The sequence below is a fragment of the Nicotiana tabacum genome, chromosome 7, assembly GCF_000715075.1.
Source record: "Nicotiana tabacum cultivar K326 chromosome 7, ASM71507v2, whole genome shotgun sequence".
NCBI lineage: Eukaryota > Viridiplantae > Streptophyta > Magnoliopsida > Solanales > Solanaceae > Nicotiana > Nicotiana tabacum.
Window position 1 is genome coordinate 150055566 of NC_134086.1, and position 19344 is coordinate 150074909.

The window sequence follows — 19344 nt, forward strand, 5'->3', positions numbered from 1 at the left end:
GTTTAAAGAACCGTCTACGTATTTGGTCTAAGATTAGTGATGTAAATGGAGTTGGAAACTAGTCAATTCCCCCGCTCTTTGCGCCATCTCTGACCATATTTTTTCTTCACGAAATTGTACTTTAGTTCTTTTCTTTTCCTTTGTTTTCTCGTCACCACGTTGGAATTAGCTGTCTTTAACGTCGGAAACACGTCTATCCAACAACCCACTTGCATAATCACAAGTCAGAAAATTTTCTCCATACCGCAATGCCCCTTAACCTAAAGACATGGATCCACTGACGGCATTGACCCTTACCCAACATTATTTCAAGATTGAACACACACAAAAAGAAAACAGATGTAGCTCCAGAAAACAAAAGACAGCAGAAAAGTTATAAATTGATCTGTTAGCAGGGATGACAACTTTAAAGTGAACCATAAACCATTTTTATACATCATAGACATAGTATAAAAGTACAGATATATATCCACCACCACAAAACAAGTATATAGCAACGATAAACAACCTTTATCACAATAATTATTATATATTGCACTTCTTAGCAGTACATCATATTTAACCAGAAAGCACAAAACTCCACATCGACACACGCACCCACACCCATGTGTATACACAAAAGACTCCCTTTTTCCTAACAGTCACTTCACCATTTGTTTATGTAAATTGTTGTTTGGTTGCACTGGTTTAATGACTGCACTACCAACTCTAAGGTTACAAAGCAAAGCATCACGTCCGGTTAGAAGGATCTGAAAGAACTTATCCGTCTCCTTTGTTAGGAGATCTAGTCCTTCCGAAAGTTTTTCTGACTTTTTAGTCAGATCTGAAGTTAGAAGTTCCAACTGTTCTGAGTCAATAGGGTCTATTCCATCCTGTATGACTGGGTATAACTTCTTCACGCTTACATCCACTGCTTCAAGCTCCTTCAATGCTGTGAACTTGCCTCCGGAATATATGCTCCTGATCTCCCCACTAATAAAATCATGAAGATCAACAAAAGCTTCAGTCCACAAGCAAGTCTCATGAACATGAAGATCCTTCAATTTCTTCGCGGAACCTGAGAATGCAACAGCAAAGATGCTACATATGAAAACAGTTACAACCCTCACTCCGTACATTGCGTGCATCAGAACCTTCCCTTTCGCAGAATTCTTGATCTTGGGTAGGTTCAGTGATTCGGTGAGGCTGTCCAAGATGGCAAAGCAATTCTCCAGTCTGTGGTTCTTTGAATTAATATGATGCTTCCATCCGTCCAACGAAGAACGAGCCTTCATGAACTGTGTTGAGGAGCCATCCAAGTTGTGTAAGCCGCATTGAAGATAAAGGTGGCCCTGGCTAAGCCTGGATATCTCAGAGCTGTAGGCAATGCACATATCCAGCATCTTCAAACTATTGTCCAAGTAGACATCAACCCACTTCTCATCCCAGTCAGATACAGGAAGCTCAAGATCAGTAATAAGAGTTTTCACATCTGTATGAATTGCACAAAGTGTGCTTATTGCTTGTTTCATCCATGATAGGCTAAGGATATCTTCCTTGCCTCCAGGCTTAAGACTCTTAAGCCTCCCTGCTAATGTCCCCTCAAAAGCATTCAACAAAGCAAGAAGCCTAGGAGACAAGTATGAGCCCTTGGGTAATATCATTTTGAAAGGATTTCCAAATCGGAGAGAAGGGCGGTGTGGTTCCTGTGGGAAACTCATTTGGATATAAATAAACTGCACAGAAAGCAGAGAAAAAGGTTAATAAAATTACACATTCAGTAAACCAAGTTTTAGCTTTTACCCAGGAAATCACATCCCATAACTTAAAGAAGATTCCCCTTGTATATGGAGCAAATATTCTAGCAAACTTCTCATTATAACAGTAAACAAACTATAAAATTATGATTATGCAGCAAGAGGTACATGCCACAACTACAAAAAGAACTCTTGCTAAACGAAAGAGAAGCTGCAAACCACACAGACGGACCTAGCATATCTAGAGGATGAGTCTGGTAACAGGGAAAGCCCCGATGGCTGTTCCTCTACCCGTTGGGGAGATGCCAACCATCTCTCCTTTCTATGAACATATGGCTGCAGCCTCACCCAACAAATCCACTCTATTCTCAATAATCCATTTATAAAGAGTTAAGGAAAACAAAACTATAACCAAAGTACCTTAGAACTTTTAACTAGGGTTCAAAAGGAAACAAAAACAAACAGAGCAACTGCTTGAATGGAATCAACTCTTTCTTTTATTCACAAAAAAGGTTACCTAATAGAATCTAGGTACAGAAACTCAAATCCATAAACCTTTTCAAAAGAAAACAATTTCTTTTTTTGTTTATTACCATTAAGGTAATCTTTTGCTAATCACTGGTTGAGGGGAAAGAGCACAAACTTACATTAGAATCTCACGAAACGAAAAAAAAAAACAGAAACCAAAGCTTGTGGCACAAAAATATCCACAGATCCAAAACCAACTCACAATCCATGCGTTTAAGCACACAAATATACAAGGATCTAAGAAAATGTTGAAAATTTAAGATTTTAGCACCGACATATCCGTAGATCTAAGTGAAAATTTCATGCTTTAGCTCAGGTACATCCATAGATCTCAAACAGCTCAAAATTCATTCATTAAGGCATAGATCTAAAACAAACTCCAGATCTAAATAAGAGAAAAACAAATCAAAGCAAAATAACCACCAAATTAAGCGATAATTCAATCGGAAACACTGACCTGATAGTCGGATTATTCAAATCCGGAGGTGATCCAAAACGGTCAACGCCTTAAAAGCTGCACCGATTTTCACAAAGCTGTATCAAAAAAATACGAGTCAAACCCTAAAAGTTCTATACACACACACACAAAGAATAAAGAAAAACTATTATGGAAGTAGTGAGAGGAAATGGCCGTACCTGATATAGAGTACAGAGATGAAACGGTAAACAGAAGCGCCGTGGAAAGTTCGTAAGGTCCGCGTTGTTTTGGGAGGTGATAAGGGTTTGGTTTTATGGGGACAATAATGTCCTTGTGGAAAGATTTGGCCGTTGGATTTTCATTATAACACGTGTGCATAAATGAGTGGTTACCACTGATTTCTTTCTTTTATTTTATTTTATTATTATTATTATTATTATTAATGGATTGTGCATATATTCACCAATAATATAATTTAAAAAAATTATGCGCTTATGCACTGTAATATCCATTTTATTTTTAAATAATCTATTTTTTGTATTACTAGTGTAAGTATCTTTATTTCCAAATTTTATCATATATAAAATAGTACAAAAAATTTCAATATATATATATGCACATTATTTTGAATAAAAATTTATCCTTGATTATAATTGAATAATCTTTTAATTTGCAACTAGCACTGTTTTTGGATTTAAAGTTTCTTTATTTAATGTACATGGAGCCCGAATGAGATCATTGTACTTCGAACTTTTTTTTAAGCTGTAGCTAATTAACCTTTGATCAATCTCTTTGGCCACACAGAGATTTTATTTCTAGCTCTTCTTTTTTTATCCAGATATTTTTTTATTATTTATGGGAATTATTTTATTGCAATATGGCGAGGAAGTGTGTAGAAGATTGAAGACGGCAAGAATCGCACGGTTAATATTTTGGTGACTTCAGCCATGTCTGTTTGTTGGGATCCATCATATCCCATACTCTCCCGTTTGTAGTAGTATTGCTTTTACTTTTCCGCACGGGTTTCTCTAGAAAATCCTTAAATCTAAAAATATTTTTGGTTTGATTTTTTGGCAAAGTTTTGAAAACAAATTCTATCGTAAAGGCCCTAATTAATTAGTGCTATACTTTTGCACTTTATTTTAAGGTAGCAAGCAATGAATGAGGTTTTGACCAAATGGTCAAGTAAGTACGCGTAACAATATTACTTCATTTTCATAACTAGTTTAAGGGTACGCGCATTGTGCGTGATTAAAACGCGTACCTCTTTTGACAACAAATACTACATACAAAATTTGGACTTATAGCCTGTTTGACCAAGCTTTTTTTTAGGTCAAAAACACTTTTGATCAAAAACTGAGTTGTTTGGGCCAAAAACTAAAGTGTTTGGTCAAGCTTTTGGAAGGAAAAAAAGTGTTTTTGAGGAGAAGCAAAAGCAGTTTTTGAGAAACAGAAAAAAGTAACTTCTCTCCAAAAGCACTTTTCTTAGAAACACTTTTGAAAAAAATACACTTAGAAGGAGTTTTTCAAAGCTTGGCCAAACACTAATTACTGATCAAAAGTACTTTTCAAATTAATTAGCCAAATGCAAACTACTTCTCACCAAAGTACTTTTTAAAAAATACTTTTGAAAAAAACACTTCTCAAAATAAGGTGATTTTAGAAGCTTGGCGAAATGGACTATTAGTTACGAATTTCGTCATTAAACAGTTGCTAAATTGTTTGCCGTTAAATTTTATACCCCTTGTGTATGTGCTTTGCATGCGCATGTCATCGTCAATAAGTAAAAAATATAGTATACAAGAAGAATAAATTGTTGTAAAGTATTATTTGATAAACTTTATCATTGGTGGCTTTATGATAAAAACTCCTATTATTAATTATTTGTATGATATTATTTCGTATATCTTTAATTAAAGTACTTTTAATCGTGACACTAAATGACATATTTATTTAGACTTATATTTTCAGCATACTTCTTACCAAAATAGCCTATATATTTTTGTATAAGATTATACTAATTTAATGTCTAAGCAAAATAACAAATGACATTTTTGTCATTGTGGAATCTTTTAGTGAATCGAAAAATTTCAATCAACATTTCTAAGGACCTTATCATTTTTACTTTTATATTATTTGTTTGTGCATTGAATTTATAATATGTATTATTTAGAAAAATATAAAATAAATTAATTAGATTGATTTTATTTCTAAAACTTTTGTAAACGAATTGTATTAAACTTTATCACTGTCGACTTTATAGTAAAAACTCCTTTTATTAATTATTTGCATGATATTGTTTCGTATCTTCTTAATTAAAGATACTTTTGAATCGTGACACTAAATAACGTATTTATTTAGACTTCTATTTATTTCTAGCATATTCTTACCAAAATAGCCTATATATGTTTTGTATAAGACTATACTTATTTAATATTTAAGAAAATAGAAAATGACTTTTTCGTCGACTATGGAATTTTTTAGTGAGTGATAAAAGGTTAAATCAACATTTTTAAGGACCTTATTATTTTTATTTTTTATATTATTTATTTGTGCATTGAATTTATAATATGTATCCTGCAAAAAAATATAAAATAGATAAATTATTGGTTATATTTCTAAAACATTTGTAAACGATTTTACGTAAATCTTTTCTAAACATAATTTGCTAATTTGTTTTATTGTAATTACAGTTAGTGAAGGACTCCTTCTTATTATTATGAGACAAAAATAAGTTCATATTTCTTTGTAGTTACTAGAATAAGTTAATTCTAACCCATCTTTTTAGGAGATTCGCATGTGCAATTTAATTCCATTTAAAAAAATAAATAAGCAATCCAAAGTTCTGAACAACTCTTGTAAATAAACAAATAAAATTCTCTCTTTTAATTTAATATATTTCAGAGTATTAATGATGTATTGTTACCATGGGAGATAAAATTTCTTCCTAAATGGTAGTGTTTCTTTTATAAGGTAAAATATTAAAAAATATTTTGAGAAAAATAGTAAATAACAATTTTGTCTATAAAGTGTCGCGCCAAACAACATAAGAGAATAAAGTATTAGAGACATCAAACAAAATATTTCAGGACCCTTTCTGTAAATTAAATATAACAATTCTAAGTTGCAAATTAGCACATAACTGTTTAGAGTTCAGCTATTTGTGTTTCACAACCTATAAATTTTTTGCGGTTTTAATATGTTTGCTATCTCAAAAATATATAGAAGATCAAACATGCACAAATAGACATATATTACAAATAGTGAAAGAAGTATCGACTTTAGATAATTTTAGCATGTCGAATAACCCATGGAAGTCGCCAAGTATTGGATTAATGAACTTAACAATTATTGTGTAAGAAATTATAATCCTATACAAGAAGGAAAAAAATTATATTTTAGGAAAATAATAAATTTACTTTTTAGAAGGGCTTGAAGAAGCAAATTGCACTATTATTATTATTATTATTATTATTATTATTATTATTATTATAATAATAATAATAAAAGAGACACCATATCATAATTAAGCAAAAAAATCTCAGCACTTTAAATGAACATAAAAGCATACCTGGTCGGCTGACACTATAGATTGCAATAAAATCAAGGAGAGCTAAATTGAAAGTCAAAATTATTATTAGATATTAATTCATGAAAATATACTACAAAGAATAAAGCAAAAATAAAAAGCTAAACCTAAATCAAATCAAAACAAACTATGAAACAAATTGGACAACTATACGTTTTCAATTCTCTAAATTTACTTGGAGATATGCTTATATAGTGACTTCTTCAAGTCTCCATATTTGGAAAGAAATCAAAGGGAATAAGGACTTTCTTGTAATAAATTTGTGCGTAATTATTAGGTGAAATATTATAAAAATAATTAGGCAATAATTTGAGGAAAATAGTAAATGACAATTTTGTCTATTGTGGTGTCTTTTAATGAAGGGTAAAAAGTTCAATCAACATTTCGCTAAGGGCCTTCGTGCTTTTAATATAGTATAGATATAGATATAGATAATTCAAATAGTGAAAGAAGTATCGACCTTAGATAATTTTAGCATGTCGAATAACCCATGGAAGTCGCCAAGTAATGGATTAATGAACTTAACAATTACTGTGTAAGAAATTATAATCCTATACAAGAAGAAGAAAAATTATATTTTAGGAAAAATAATAAATTTACTTTGTAGAAGGGCTAGAAGAAGCAAATTGCACTATTATTATTATTATTATTATTATTATTATTATTATTATTATTATTATTATTATTATTATAAAAGAGACACCATATCATAATTAAGCAAAAAAATCTCAGCACTTTAAATGAACATAAAAGCATACCTGGTCGGCTGACACTATAGATTGCAATAAAATCAAGGAGAGCATAAGCAAGAACTTCATCGAAGAGTTTATGCGGAGTTCTAAATTGAAAGTCAAAATTATTATTAGATATTAATTCATGAAAATATACTACAAAGAACAAAGCAAAATTCAAAAGCTAAACCTAAATCAAATCAAAACAAACTATTAAACAAATTGGACAACTATACGTTTTCAATTCTCCAAATTTACTTGGAGATATGCTTATATAGTGACTTCTTCAAGTCTCCATATTTGGAAAGAAATCAAAGGGAATAAGGACTTTCTTGTAATAAATTTGTGCGTAATTATTAGGTGAAATATTATAAAATAATTAGGCAATAATTTGGGGAAAATAGTAAATGACAATTTTGTCTATTGTGGTGTCTTTTAATGAAGGGTAAAAAGTTCAATCAACATTTCGCTAAAGGCTTTCGTGCTTTTAATATAGTATAGATATAGATATAGATAGATATAGATAATTCAAATAGTGAAAGAAGTATCGACTTTAGATAATTTTAGCATGTCGAATAACCCATGGAAGTCGCCAAGTATTGGATTAATGAACTTGACAATTACTGTGTAAGAAATTATAATCCTATACAAGAAAAAAAAATATTTTAAGAGAAATAATAAATTTACTTTGTAGAAGGGCTAGAAGAAGCAAATTGCACTATTATTATTATTATTATTATTATTATTATTATTATTATTATTATTATTATTATTATTATTAATAAAAGAGACACCATATCATAATTAAGCAAAAATATCTCAGCACTTTAAATAAACATAAAAGCATACTTGGTCGGCTGACACTATAGATTGCAATAAAATCAAGGAGAGCTAAATTGAAAGTCAAAATTATTATTAGATATTAATTCATGAAAATATACTACAAAGAATAAAGCAAAAATAAAAAGCTAAACCTAAATCAAATCAAAACAAACTATGAAACAAATTGGACAACTATACGTTTTCAATTCTCCAAATTTACTTGGAGATGTGCTTATATAGTGACTTCTTCAAGTCTTCGTTTTTGGAAAGAAATCAAAGGGAATAAGGACTTTCTTGTAATAAATTTGTACGTAATTATTATGTGAAATATTTTAAAAATAATTAGGCAATAATTTGAGGAAAATAGTAAATGACAATTTTGTCTATTGTGGTGTCTTTTAATGAAGGGTAAAAAGTTCAATCAACATTTCGCTAAGGGCCTTCGTGCTTTTAATATAGTATAGATATAGATATAGAAAGATATAGATAATTCAAATAGTGAAAGAAGTATCGACTTTAGATAATTTTAGCATGTCGAATAACCCATGGAAGTCGCCAAGTATTGAATTAATGAACTTGACAATTACTGTGTAAGAAATTATAATCCTATACAAGAAGAAAAAAATTATATTTTAGGAAAAATAATAAATTTACTTTAGAAGGGCTAGAAGAAGCAAATTGCACTATTATAATAATAATAATAATAATAATAATAATAATAATAATAATAATAATAAAAGAGACACCATATCATAATTAAGCAAAAAAATCTCAGCACTTTAAATGAATATAAAAGCATACCTGGTCGGCTGACACTATAGATTGCAATAAAATCAAGGAGAGCATAAACAAGAACTTCAGCGAAGAGTTTATGCGGAGTTCTAAATTGAAAGTCAAAATTATTATTAGATATTAATTCATGAAAATATACTACAAAGAATAAAGCAAAAATAAAAAGCTAAACCTAAATCAAATCAAAACAAACAATGAAACAAATTGGACAACTATACGTTTTCAATTCTCCAAATTTACTTGGAGATATGCTTATATAGTAACTTCTTCAAGTCTCCATATTTGGAAAGAAATCAAAGGGAATAAGGACTTTCTTGTAATAAATTTGTGCGTAATTATTAGGTGGAATATATAAAAATAATTAGGCAATAATTTGAGAAAAATAGTAAATGACAATTTTGTCTATTGTGGTGTCTTTTAATGAAGGGTAAAAAGTTCAATCAATATTTCGCTAAGGGCCTTCGTGCTTTTAATATAGTATATATATAGATATAGATAGATATAGATAATTCAAATAGTGAAAGAAGTATCGACTTTAGATAATTTTAGCATGTCGAATAACCCATGGAAGTCGCCAAGTATTGAATTAATGAACTTGACAATTACTGTGTAAGAAATTATAATCCTATACAAGAAGAAAAAAATTATATTTTAGGAAAAATAATAAATTTACTTTAGAAGGGCTAGAAGAAGCAAATTGCACTATAATAATAATAATAATAATAATAATAATAATAATAATAATAATAATAATAATAATAATAATAATAAAAGAGACACCATATCATAATTAAGCAAAAAAATCTCAGCACTTTAAATGAACATAAAAGCATACCTGGTCGGCTGACACTATAGATTGCAATAAAATCAAGGAGAGCATAAGCAAGAACTTCAGCGAAGAGTTTATGCGGAATTCTAAATTGAAAGTCAAAATTATTATTATTTGATATTAATTCATGAAAATATACTACAAATAATAAAGCAAAAGTAAAAAGCTAAACCTAAATCAAACCAAAACAAACTATGAAACAAATTGGACAACTATACGTTTTCAATTCTCCAAATTTACTTGGAGATATGCTTATATAGTGACTTCTTCAAGTCTCCATATTTGGAAAGAAATCAAAGGGAATAAGGACTTTCTTGTAATAAATTTGTGCGTAATTATTAGGTGAAATATTATAAAAATAATTAGGCAATAATTTGAGAAAAATAATAAATGACAATTTTGTCTATTGTGTTGTCTTTTAATGAAGGGTAAAAAGTTCAATCAATATTTCGCTAAGGGCCTTCGTGTTTTTAATATAGTATAGATATAGATATAGATATAGATATAGATAGATATAGATAATTCAAAGTGAGGAAGAAATCTTCTCGATTAAGCGAAAGTGATTGAAATGATTATGCAAACTAATCTATATCCACACCCAATACTAATAAATAAATAACATGTGTTTGCACATAATTTTTTTATCATTTAACTATAGTTACTTAATTAACATTCTATCTTATTTTTCACTTAAACACAGTATATCGGTAGTCGGCGGGCCAATACATCCGATCTTTTGACACAGGTTGCAGTTCCCATATTCTCCGGTGGGTTCAACGAGACATGCCAAGTAACCTATAGACTCCGTTGTCAAGTATTTTCGGCCCAATAGGGATAGTTGGGCCTCCCACTTTCTAGAGGCTACATATTGGGATTTGCATCTTACCCATTTTTTGTGTCACGTTTTAACTTGTGCCTGCTTTTCAAAAAAATTGCAAGTACCCGTTTTTTCGCATAACTTCAGCATACGGGGTTGAAGTAGCAAAGACAATCACGCAAAACTTCAGTATTCTAGTAGCCAGGCCTGAAGTTCAGCTTTAGAGCTGAAGTTTTTGTTTTGTAACTGTCGAACTTCAGCTCTAATTTTTGTTTGTAACTGGCGAACTTCAGCTCTAGAGCTGAAATTTTTGTTTGTAAGCTTCAACTCTAGAGCTGAAGTTTTTGTTTTGTAACTCTTTAGAGCTGAAGTTTTTGTTTGTAACTGGCTTTTTGTTTGTAAGCTTCAGTTCTAGAGCTGAAGTTTTTGTTTTGTAACTGTCGAACTTCAGCTCTAGAGCTGAAGTTTTTGTTTGTACTAATATTTTACTTAGCTAATAATGTAGACAATGCGTCCCAGGCACCATCATTTGCTATTACAAGTATTCTTCCAGCTGATGATGACTGTTTGAACAAAAAAATATTAAAAGAAAGCTTGTGTAGCATTAAAACATTAAAAGATTCAGACACATTTAGAGGCTTTCATTCAAAGAAAAGAATTTCTTCACAATATTAGGAGATTTCAGAGGTTCTAGGAAGCAAGAAAGTGAATTGTTTCAATTAAAATAACTTTCTGTTTACAAATATTACCTAAAAATTTACTTTGATTCAGTAATCATGTACTATATGAACAATTCCAGCTCCCTCTTCTCTCATGATGAGTAATTGAAAATGGAAAGTATGACTAGACTATCATAATTTGTTATAACTTTTTCAATACAGAGGTTCAAAAAGATATTAGGTCATTCTGGGATGCTTTGTAATAGCAAACAGTTAATTTTTTTTGCATTATTAGGTCAATTGAAAGAATATTAATTGAGACAAAATGAAGAAGAAATAATCTGCACCAACAACAGCAGAAGAAAGAAGAAGAAAACGAAGGAGGAGGAGAAAAGGAGCTGAAGTTATTTAAGTGGGTACAAGTTAAAAGTTTTAAAAAAATTAGGTATAGGTTAAATGAGGGCGACCAAATAAGGTGCCCCGTACAATTTTAACTACATACTGGGCTAAATCTCTGCATCAGAGTTGGATAAAGTGAGAGGAAGTGAAAGCCCATAAGCCCATTTCCTCCCATATTTTGCTTTACTACATATTGGGCCAGGTTGCACCATTTTATTACGGAGATGTTACAATAATAACATATCTAGTATGAGATGTAAGTAAACCTTATCCCTACTTTATAGGAAGTGGAGATGTTGTTTTCAATAGACCCTCGACTCAGCGTTTTTAAAATGTGTGAAACATACAAGAACCAAAAAGCTAAGATAAAAATACTAGAAAAAAGAAAAGTATTGACAATAAAAACAATAAAGATAACCAAAATAAAATAAACAACAATAGTAATAAATTAACTAGAAAACAGAAGTTATAAATTGGGAGGGAGTGAGGAACCAAAAGGGCACTCAAAATTATTTATGAGAACATCTAGTAATAAAAGAATCACATGAATGCACACTAACTTCCAACAACAATAAGCAATCTTGCTGCCAGCGCAGACCTGTTCCACTCATTACGCTATTCTTACTTTACCAGGCAATCAACCCCATAGGCCATATGACAAAAAATAAGAGTAAATTTTAACGCCAGAAGGAATTAAAGACAATCTTGATTTGGAATAACAAAATAGTAATAGCAGAAATCTGACATTTAGATTCCATTCAAAAATATCCCTGCGTCCCACTTTAGTTAATTCTCTCACATCAAATGCCTAATTTTATGTCCTTATATAACCAGAATACAAGAACATAAAAATGCATTTCAATGTAATAATCAGAACCGATATGATGTCTTTTCCCCCTTTAATGGAATCAGTAAGAAGAAAGAGGGAAGATCGAACTGTATTAGCAGTAACCAAAGCCATTGAACTCATTATTTACTGAGTTTCGAACCATACATTTGTGGAGATTTCTTGGTTATAATAACTGCTTGTTTGGATATTGTTACTTTAAGAGCCCGTTTGGACATAAGTTTTTTTTTTCCTTTTTTCCAAATCTTTTTTCCTTTTTTTCAAAATCAACGTTTGTTCATACAATTTCCATTTTTTACTTGAAGATGCATTTTGAAAATTTTCACTCAAATTACTCAAACTTCAAAAACAATCCAATCTGAAATTTATATCCAATACAACTCTAAATTTCAAATACCATTTCCACTTGAAATTTTTTTTCACCATTTTTTGAAATTTTACAATTCTTATGTCCAAACGCCTACTAAATACAATATTTGTTTTGATTGTTACTTAAGTTTTATTGTACCGTATTGTTAATTTCGTCACTACATAACGAGAAAAAGTGTCACTTTGTGGAGCGATGAATTTGGTGAGGTGACATCGTTTTCTTGCTTTTTTTTCTCTCTCTCTCATTTTGCCCTTCGTTATTATCAAATAATTATATTTTATTATTTAACCTACTTTTTATATAATAATTCGACTCTGATCCTATTTTTTCTTAGTATTGTTACAAGTTTATTCTTCATATTGTTGGTGCGTCACATCATAGAATGATGACAAACGATACAATCTATTCAAATATTGTATTCATCAAATAATACAATACAATATGATGCAATACATTATGAAACGATATGTAACAACAATCGAAACAAGCCGTTAAAGAAAAGGTCATAATAAAGCAAGATGGATAACGCTTGGACATGTCAAGAAAACACATGGACCTGGTAAATGGCAAAAGCTAATATTATCAACTAATAATGGTGAGCATCTTAGCCCAAATGCTTCCTAGTTGCCAGCTCTACACTCCAAATCACTTCAAAATGTCATTTTCTAAAACTATGGGAATTGACATGTTCATGCACTGAAAGCAAGAACAAACAAATGACCCCATTTCCTCTATCGAACGTGCCAAGACACAGATCAAAGCATTTAAAAGAATAACTAGAAGCCAATAGGGGTTCACAATGAACTTTTGATTCAGCAAAAATTAGCTGGCAAATGGAAAAATAGGGTCCACCAGTTATAAAAAGGTACAATGAAGGAATCCTCATCCTTCTAAAATCACTAATATAGTGGCTGGCCAGTGGGCCTCTGATCCACACCTGTTTGGCAATCATGCCAGATTTTCCTTTTTTGTTTCCCATCCAGTGTCCAACCCATATCGAAACCCGACAATATCCGAATTTGCGCGGTGTAGAACCACACACTCAGGGGAAGCGCTCCCTACCAAAGAACCAGAGCTCGAACTCGAAACTTTTGGTTAAGGGAAGAACAACCCAATTAGCTGACCACACCCTTTGGTGGAAATCAAGCCAGATTTTCTTGTATGGACAGAGACAACTAAACAGAAAAAATACTTAAGAGGAAATTGAAATATGTGACTTCAATTGAAAAAAATTAAATAATGAATTTAACCTGATGAAAATTACAAATGCACTTGGTTATGTGAAAATTGCAAGGAAAGAAAAGAATAATATGGAAGCCATTAAACAGGTTAGTGAAAAAGAATTACATAAAGTACAGAAAAGAATTGCACAAGTATTTAAATATTTAAATACTGATCATATATATTCATTTTTAAATTTATCTCCAACTAGTTGGCAAATTATGGTTTCTACTACTATCTCCTTCACTAGTATCTGATGCTCCATCACCATATTGTTTTGTGGCCAACTTGGGACCAGTTTGGTTGTCTTGCTTGTAGTCACGGTGGGAATTAGACGATTCTCTTTCTCTCCCAATACGACGTTCCTACAGATTGTAGAAAGTGACAGATTAACAGATGAATAATCCTGATTGCTATTTGAAAGGGGAAAAAAAGGAACTTTGATACATACATCGCGAACCAGCAGGTCATCCGCCTCTAGCATGTGGATAATGTGCCCCATTTTAGGCCTCTTTTGAGCATCAGGATCAACACACCGAAGAGCAACCAAAAGAACACGTTTGAGTGCTTTCGAAGAAGGCATTTCAGGCAACTTAGGATCAACCACTTCCTCAGATTTTCGATTCCCAACCATCATTTTTAACCACTCCACCAAATTAGTCTGCCATTTATTTCCATCTTTTAGTTGTATGAAATAGCATTTACTCAGTCATTTCTCATAAATTGATAACGGACGGAAAAAACTAACCTCGCCCTGTGGTCTACTATAATCAACAGGAGTCCTCCCAGTAATTATCTCCATGATAAGTATCCCAAAGCTATAAATATCACTCTTCTCATTAAGCATACCGGTACACGCATATTCTGGCGCAACATAACTGGTCCAGAAATAATGTGTTACCTAATAGCAGATTGATGTAATAGAGGAAGCCCAATTCACAGATCAAAAAAGATCAAGAGGTACCAAAAAAGAGGAAGAATTCACTAACCCAAATGTTCCCATTACGCGAGTTGTCACATAAGACCTCTCTGCATTCAGGAGTTTAGCAAGCCCAAAGTCTGACAGCTTTGGATGCCATTGGCGATCGAGGAGTATGTTGCTGGATTTTACATCTCGATGAACAACTTTAGGTTCCAGACCCTCGTGAAGATAGCCTAAACTGTAGCACACATAGAAAAACTAGCAGTCAAGCTACGTTTTAAAACCTTGCTATGTACAAACACAAACTGTAAAAGAAGTTTCTAAGTACATACGCCTTCGCTGTTCCCAGTATTATAGTCATCCTGAAATCCCATGTCAAAGGACTGACGTCCCCAACATCACCATGAAGCCATTGCTCCAAAGTTCCGTTGTCTACATACTCATAGACTAGCATCCTAAACAGCAGAAAGATACTCTGAGTCTCTTGACTTTCAAAGAAAACTACAATCCAAAATTCAAAATATAGAATTGCAATGGTTACCTATAAGCTCCTTCAACACAGTAGCCAAGCAGCCTCACAAGATTCTTGTGTCTTACACGCCCAATAGCTTCGACCTCCACTTTAAACTCTTTCTCTGCTTGACCCCTGAAATTGTTGATCCCATTAAAAATTTTACTAAATTATTTATCCAGAGAAGTACTCCTATCATGAGCTAAAGATTGGGAAAATGTGATAAAGCAGTTGCCAAGTAAGATTAGAATCTCCATTTTTAGTTTGAAGACGCAAAATTTCTCCAAACACAAAGAAAGGAATAAAGAGAGGTTCTCCCTGTCAAATATGGTAAAAGCATCAAATGTGAGCATTGCATTATCTTTTCCTTCCTGAAGTTAACATGTTAATTCAGCTACCTAGTTGATTTTCGACTGGAAAAGATGAAAGAACACTTCTCATCTCACCCAGAGGAGGAGATTTAAAGCACAAGTTCTGAAGAGCCAAGAAAAGAATAAGTACTTTCATTCACAAGGGGAGGGAGATTGAGTCCACATGAAGAAATCATAATTGTTAACAGGATCAACTGTACAATCTAAGCGCCACTAATCACATTAAAGTTGAAGACACTACTTAGATATTTAGCAATGCCCAAATGGGAAACAAGCAAAAAAAGAAAGTCACAAAAGAGATCTTCCTATAATAAAAATGTATGGTTTTACCTGTTATTCAAAAGATTTTTAACAGCTACTCTGGTGCCATCAGCCAATATACCATGATACACAATTCCATACCCACCTTCTCCAATCACATTCTCATCGGACAAGCAATTAGTGGCAGCTTCTAGCTCTCTTAGCGTATACCATCTTCCCCATCCTAAATGTGACACTTCTGGCAATTGCCCACTATTCCCTATCGACCCCGTTTCAGCCCCACTCGTCGCCCTACTCTCACCACTTGATGCCCCAGGCATCTTGTCTGAAAAAACCACTCTGTGCTCCACCTTCCCCATGTCGATCTGTATTTCTGGCACCGCCTGATACATAAAGATAAAAAGCCAACCAAATTTCAACTTTCAACAGAACTCAACATCCCCAGTTGAAAACAATCTAAGTGATCAAAGTTTACATCTTTTTTCCAATAAAAAACAGAATTCCCGATTCGAAAAAACTCTTTAAGCTATCAAAGATAACATTATCTTCAGCATAGAGCAGAAACCATTTCTAGAAATTGTGAAGCTATCAAAGATTAAATCTTTAACTCCCAATTCAAAAAAGCTCTAAGCTGTCAAAAGATGACAATTTTCAGCAAACTCAAAATTGCCAGTTGAAAATAATCTACGTTATCAAAGCTTACATCTTTTTTAAATAAAAAGCAAAATTCCTATTTCAAAGAATCTCTAAGCTATCAAAGATAACATTATTTTCAGCATAAAGCAAAAATACCAATTCAAAAAATCTCAAATATATCCAAGATTACATTTTTTCTATATAAAGCAAAACTCCCAACTCAAAAGAGCTCTAAGCTATGAAAAGATTACATTTTTCCAATGAAAATACATATTTAACCAAATATCAATCGAAAAACCAGCTAAAAACCTCATTAAAACAGTAAATTCAAAGTAAAAATTGGGGTCATAAGGAAAAAAACACACCTGAGGGACAATGGGTCGGTGATCTGGGGCGGGGTCATGGTGAACAATCTCTTGAATTTCCTTAGAGACAACTGGGGTGAGCTCAGAATGGCGGTGGTGTAGTTTGCCTTTTTGGGTGGTAGTGTTGCGGCGGCGAGAGGCGGTGATGCAGAGTGAGAGAAGAAAGAGTATGAGAACAAATACAACTCCAACAAAGATCCCAATTACCACCCACAGTTTCAATCCAAATATCGAAGTGGTTTTCGATAATTCACTGTTCACAAACGCTGCATCGTACAGTGACATCTTAAATCTTCACTAATCGAAATCACTGCACTGCATGTGTATTCCGATAATATATAACTAACTATGTGTCTCTGTATAATGTGTTAAACTAGCAAAAGGGAAGAGTGAAAGAGTATAATTTTTTTTATTGTTATGGGAAAACGGGTTTTTAGTTAATTTTGGGATGATATACGCTTGAAATGGGGGGTTTCCGGCGGGATTATGGTTCGATTCTTGATTTCCGACGAGGTTGTGTCGGAGTCTTGATATTCCGGTGGAGAAGAGAGTAATGGGGAGACAGAGGGAGGTGGGCAGAGACAAGAGAGTGCGTGTGAGAATCTCTCCCCTTTGTTCTTCCTTTTTTTTTTTTTTTTTTTTTTTTTCTGCCAGCCTAGCAACTAGTAATATTGTCTGTTTTTCCTGTTTAATAACAAGATTGGTGATTATTATTATTAACCCCTAAGGTTTTGAAATGCTCCTATTTGAGTGTCTTTTTTTGAAAAATGTTATATTCTTCCAATTATTTTTGAAAAAAAGTATTTCATCAGTTGATGTGCAAGTACCTAACCAATTGAGCTGAGTATGTACTTTCAGAAGTATAAATTTATCATCAAACTTTTTTGTCCTGAACGAGTAATTTTGCCGCAATGATCCTTATGATCCTTTAAAAAGAAGTCAAAATTTATTGGACAATGATAAACATTTGAAGAAAAATGTCACTAATTATATTTAAAATGCTTCTGTGTTGGATTTTAAAGTTGAGAAATAATAAATATCTCAATGTAAAAAAAATTACAATGAATAAGACGTGTAAGTTCTTGATTTTTCTTTTTCTTATCCAAAGAGTAGCTATTTGATAAGTAAAAAAGGATAAATTAAAATATAATATTAGATAAAGACATAATAAGTCATAAATTCAACTTTAAATTTGGACCTCGAGCTCAACCTCAGTATTGAAGCATCATGCGTGCAATTTTTTGAGTTAAAATGAATGTTCAAAATTGTACTACTATATTTTGAAAATTAAGATGTCAGTTGGTTTATGTGATGGAGCATTATCTTCACAACATAAGCAAACTTGATAGTTCTAATGAAACTACCTCCAATAATTTAAGTGAGTTTAAAACACATATGAAAAAAAATTAAAAAAAATTGGAAGGGTCCAATTACAATATCTAAAAGTTGAGGGCACTTATAATTGCTTAGAAAAATGAGGCTGACCATGATGAGATAAGCGTCTTGGTAATAGGAAAATGACGTGTATGCCCTGATTTGGAATTCTTACAATTATGTGTTATTGTATTAATTAATTGAGTTTAAATTATATGAATCCCAAACAAAAAAAATTGTTTATACAATCAAATTAATTAAGGATTTTATATATACCAAGGCAGGCGTGAGGGATAATGAGAGTTCACGGGAGTGTTTATTAACCACCATATTTATTGACTAGAAAATCTTGAAATTACCAATTCAGAATCATTAGAGCATTTTTATTTTTATTTTTGTTTTCAACTACCTTTCCCGTACCAAAAGATAATGATGAACTTTAAGTATGATAATTAAATAATCTATTATTTCAATTAGGAAATTAAACTGTGATGGTGTTGTATAAAATGGAACGAGATGCGTATCTTTATTTTATTTTATTTTATTTTTTACATGAGCATTTTAAAGTGATGGTATGAGTTGAGCTTAAAATAAGAAGCGAAGATTTATATATTTTAACTTTGTTTGAGACTTACAGCTTGTTTGGATGATTGTTGCTCGTTGTATCGTATTGTATTGTTATCCCAAAATAATGTCTGTTTTGATTGTTTAGTTAAAATTGGTTGTATTGTATTATTAAATCCATTAATTCTAACTCTAATTACTTTACGTGTAATTCTTGATAATATTTAAAACAATTGAGAGTATTTTAATAAACTTATCAATTACAGTACAATACGATACAGTCAAATCAAACAACAAAATGTTATTTGACAAAAGCAAACAATACAATCTATCCAGACGTTGTATTCATAAAACGATACAATACAATACCATATACAGTCAAACCTCTCTATAACAACATCGTTTGTTTCGAAAAAATTTCGGCTTTTATAATGAATGACTGTTATACACCTATAACAACATTTGACATTTAAATATATTTTAGCTGTTATAGACAAAAATTATCAAAAAACTAATTATTTTTCTTTTATAATATTATATATAAAAGTATAATAAAATATTTAAATCCAAAATCTCAAAAGA

General features: G+C 31.7%; 2 protein-coding genes across 3 annotated transcripts; both read right to left on the bottom strand.

The window, feature by feature from the left end:
• Window positions 1-493: 493 nt before the first annotated feature.
• On the bottom strand, window positions 494-3027 carry LOC107832355 (protein BPS1, chloroplastic). 2 transcript variants are annotated; one of them, XM_016660186.2, is made up of 3 exons: window positions 2901-3027; window positions 2722-2798; window positions 494-1715 (listed from the first exon to the last, which is right to left on the bottom strand). In XM_016660186.2, exon 3 carries the CDS (start codon window positions 1698-1700, stop codon window positions 642-644), a length of 1059 nt encoding a protein of 352 aa, XP_016515672.1. In that variant the 5' UTR covers window positions 1701-1715; window positions 2722-2798; window positions 2901-3027; the 3' UTR covers window positions 494-641. The 2 variants fall into 2 exon arrangements, with proteins under 2 accessions (XP_016515672.1, XP_016515673.1); XM_016660187.2 differs by lacking the exon at window positions 2901-3027 and having other exon boundaries at window positions 2722-2873.
• Window positions 3028-13832: 10805 nt separating this feature from the next.
• LOC107819763 (putative serine/threonine-protein kinase At1g01540) lies at window positions 13833-17484 on the bottom strand. Its single transcript, XM_016645911.2, has 8 exons — window positions 16825-17484; window positions 15893-16206; window positions 15222-15326; window positions 15013-15135; window positions 14748-14918; window positions 14507-14636; window positions 14210-14419; window positions 13833-14123 (listed from the first exon to the last, which is right to left on the bottom strand). Exons 1-8 carry the CDS (start codon window positions 17107-17109, stop codon window positions 13956-13958), a joined length of 1506 nt encoding a protein of 501 aa, XP_016501397.1. The 5' UTR covers window positions 17110-17484; the 3' UTR covers window positions 13833-13955.
• Window positions 17485-19344: the final 1860 nt, after the last annotated feature.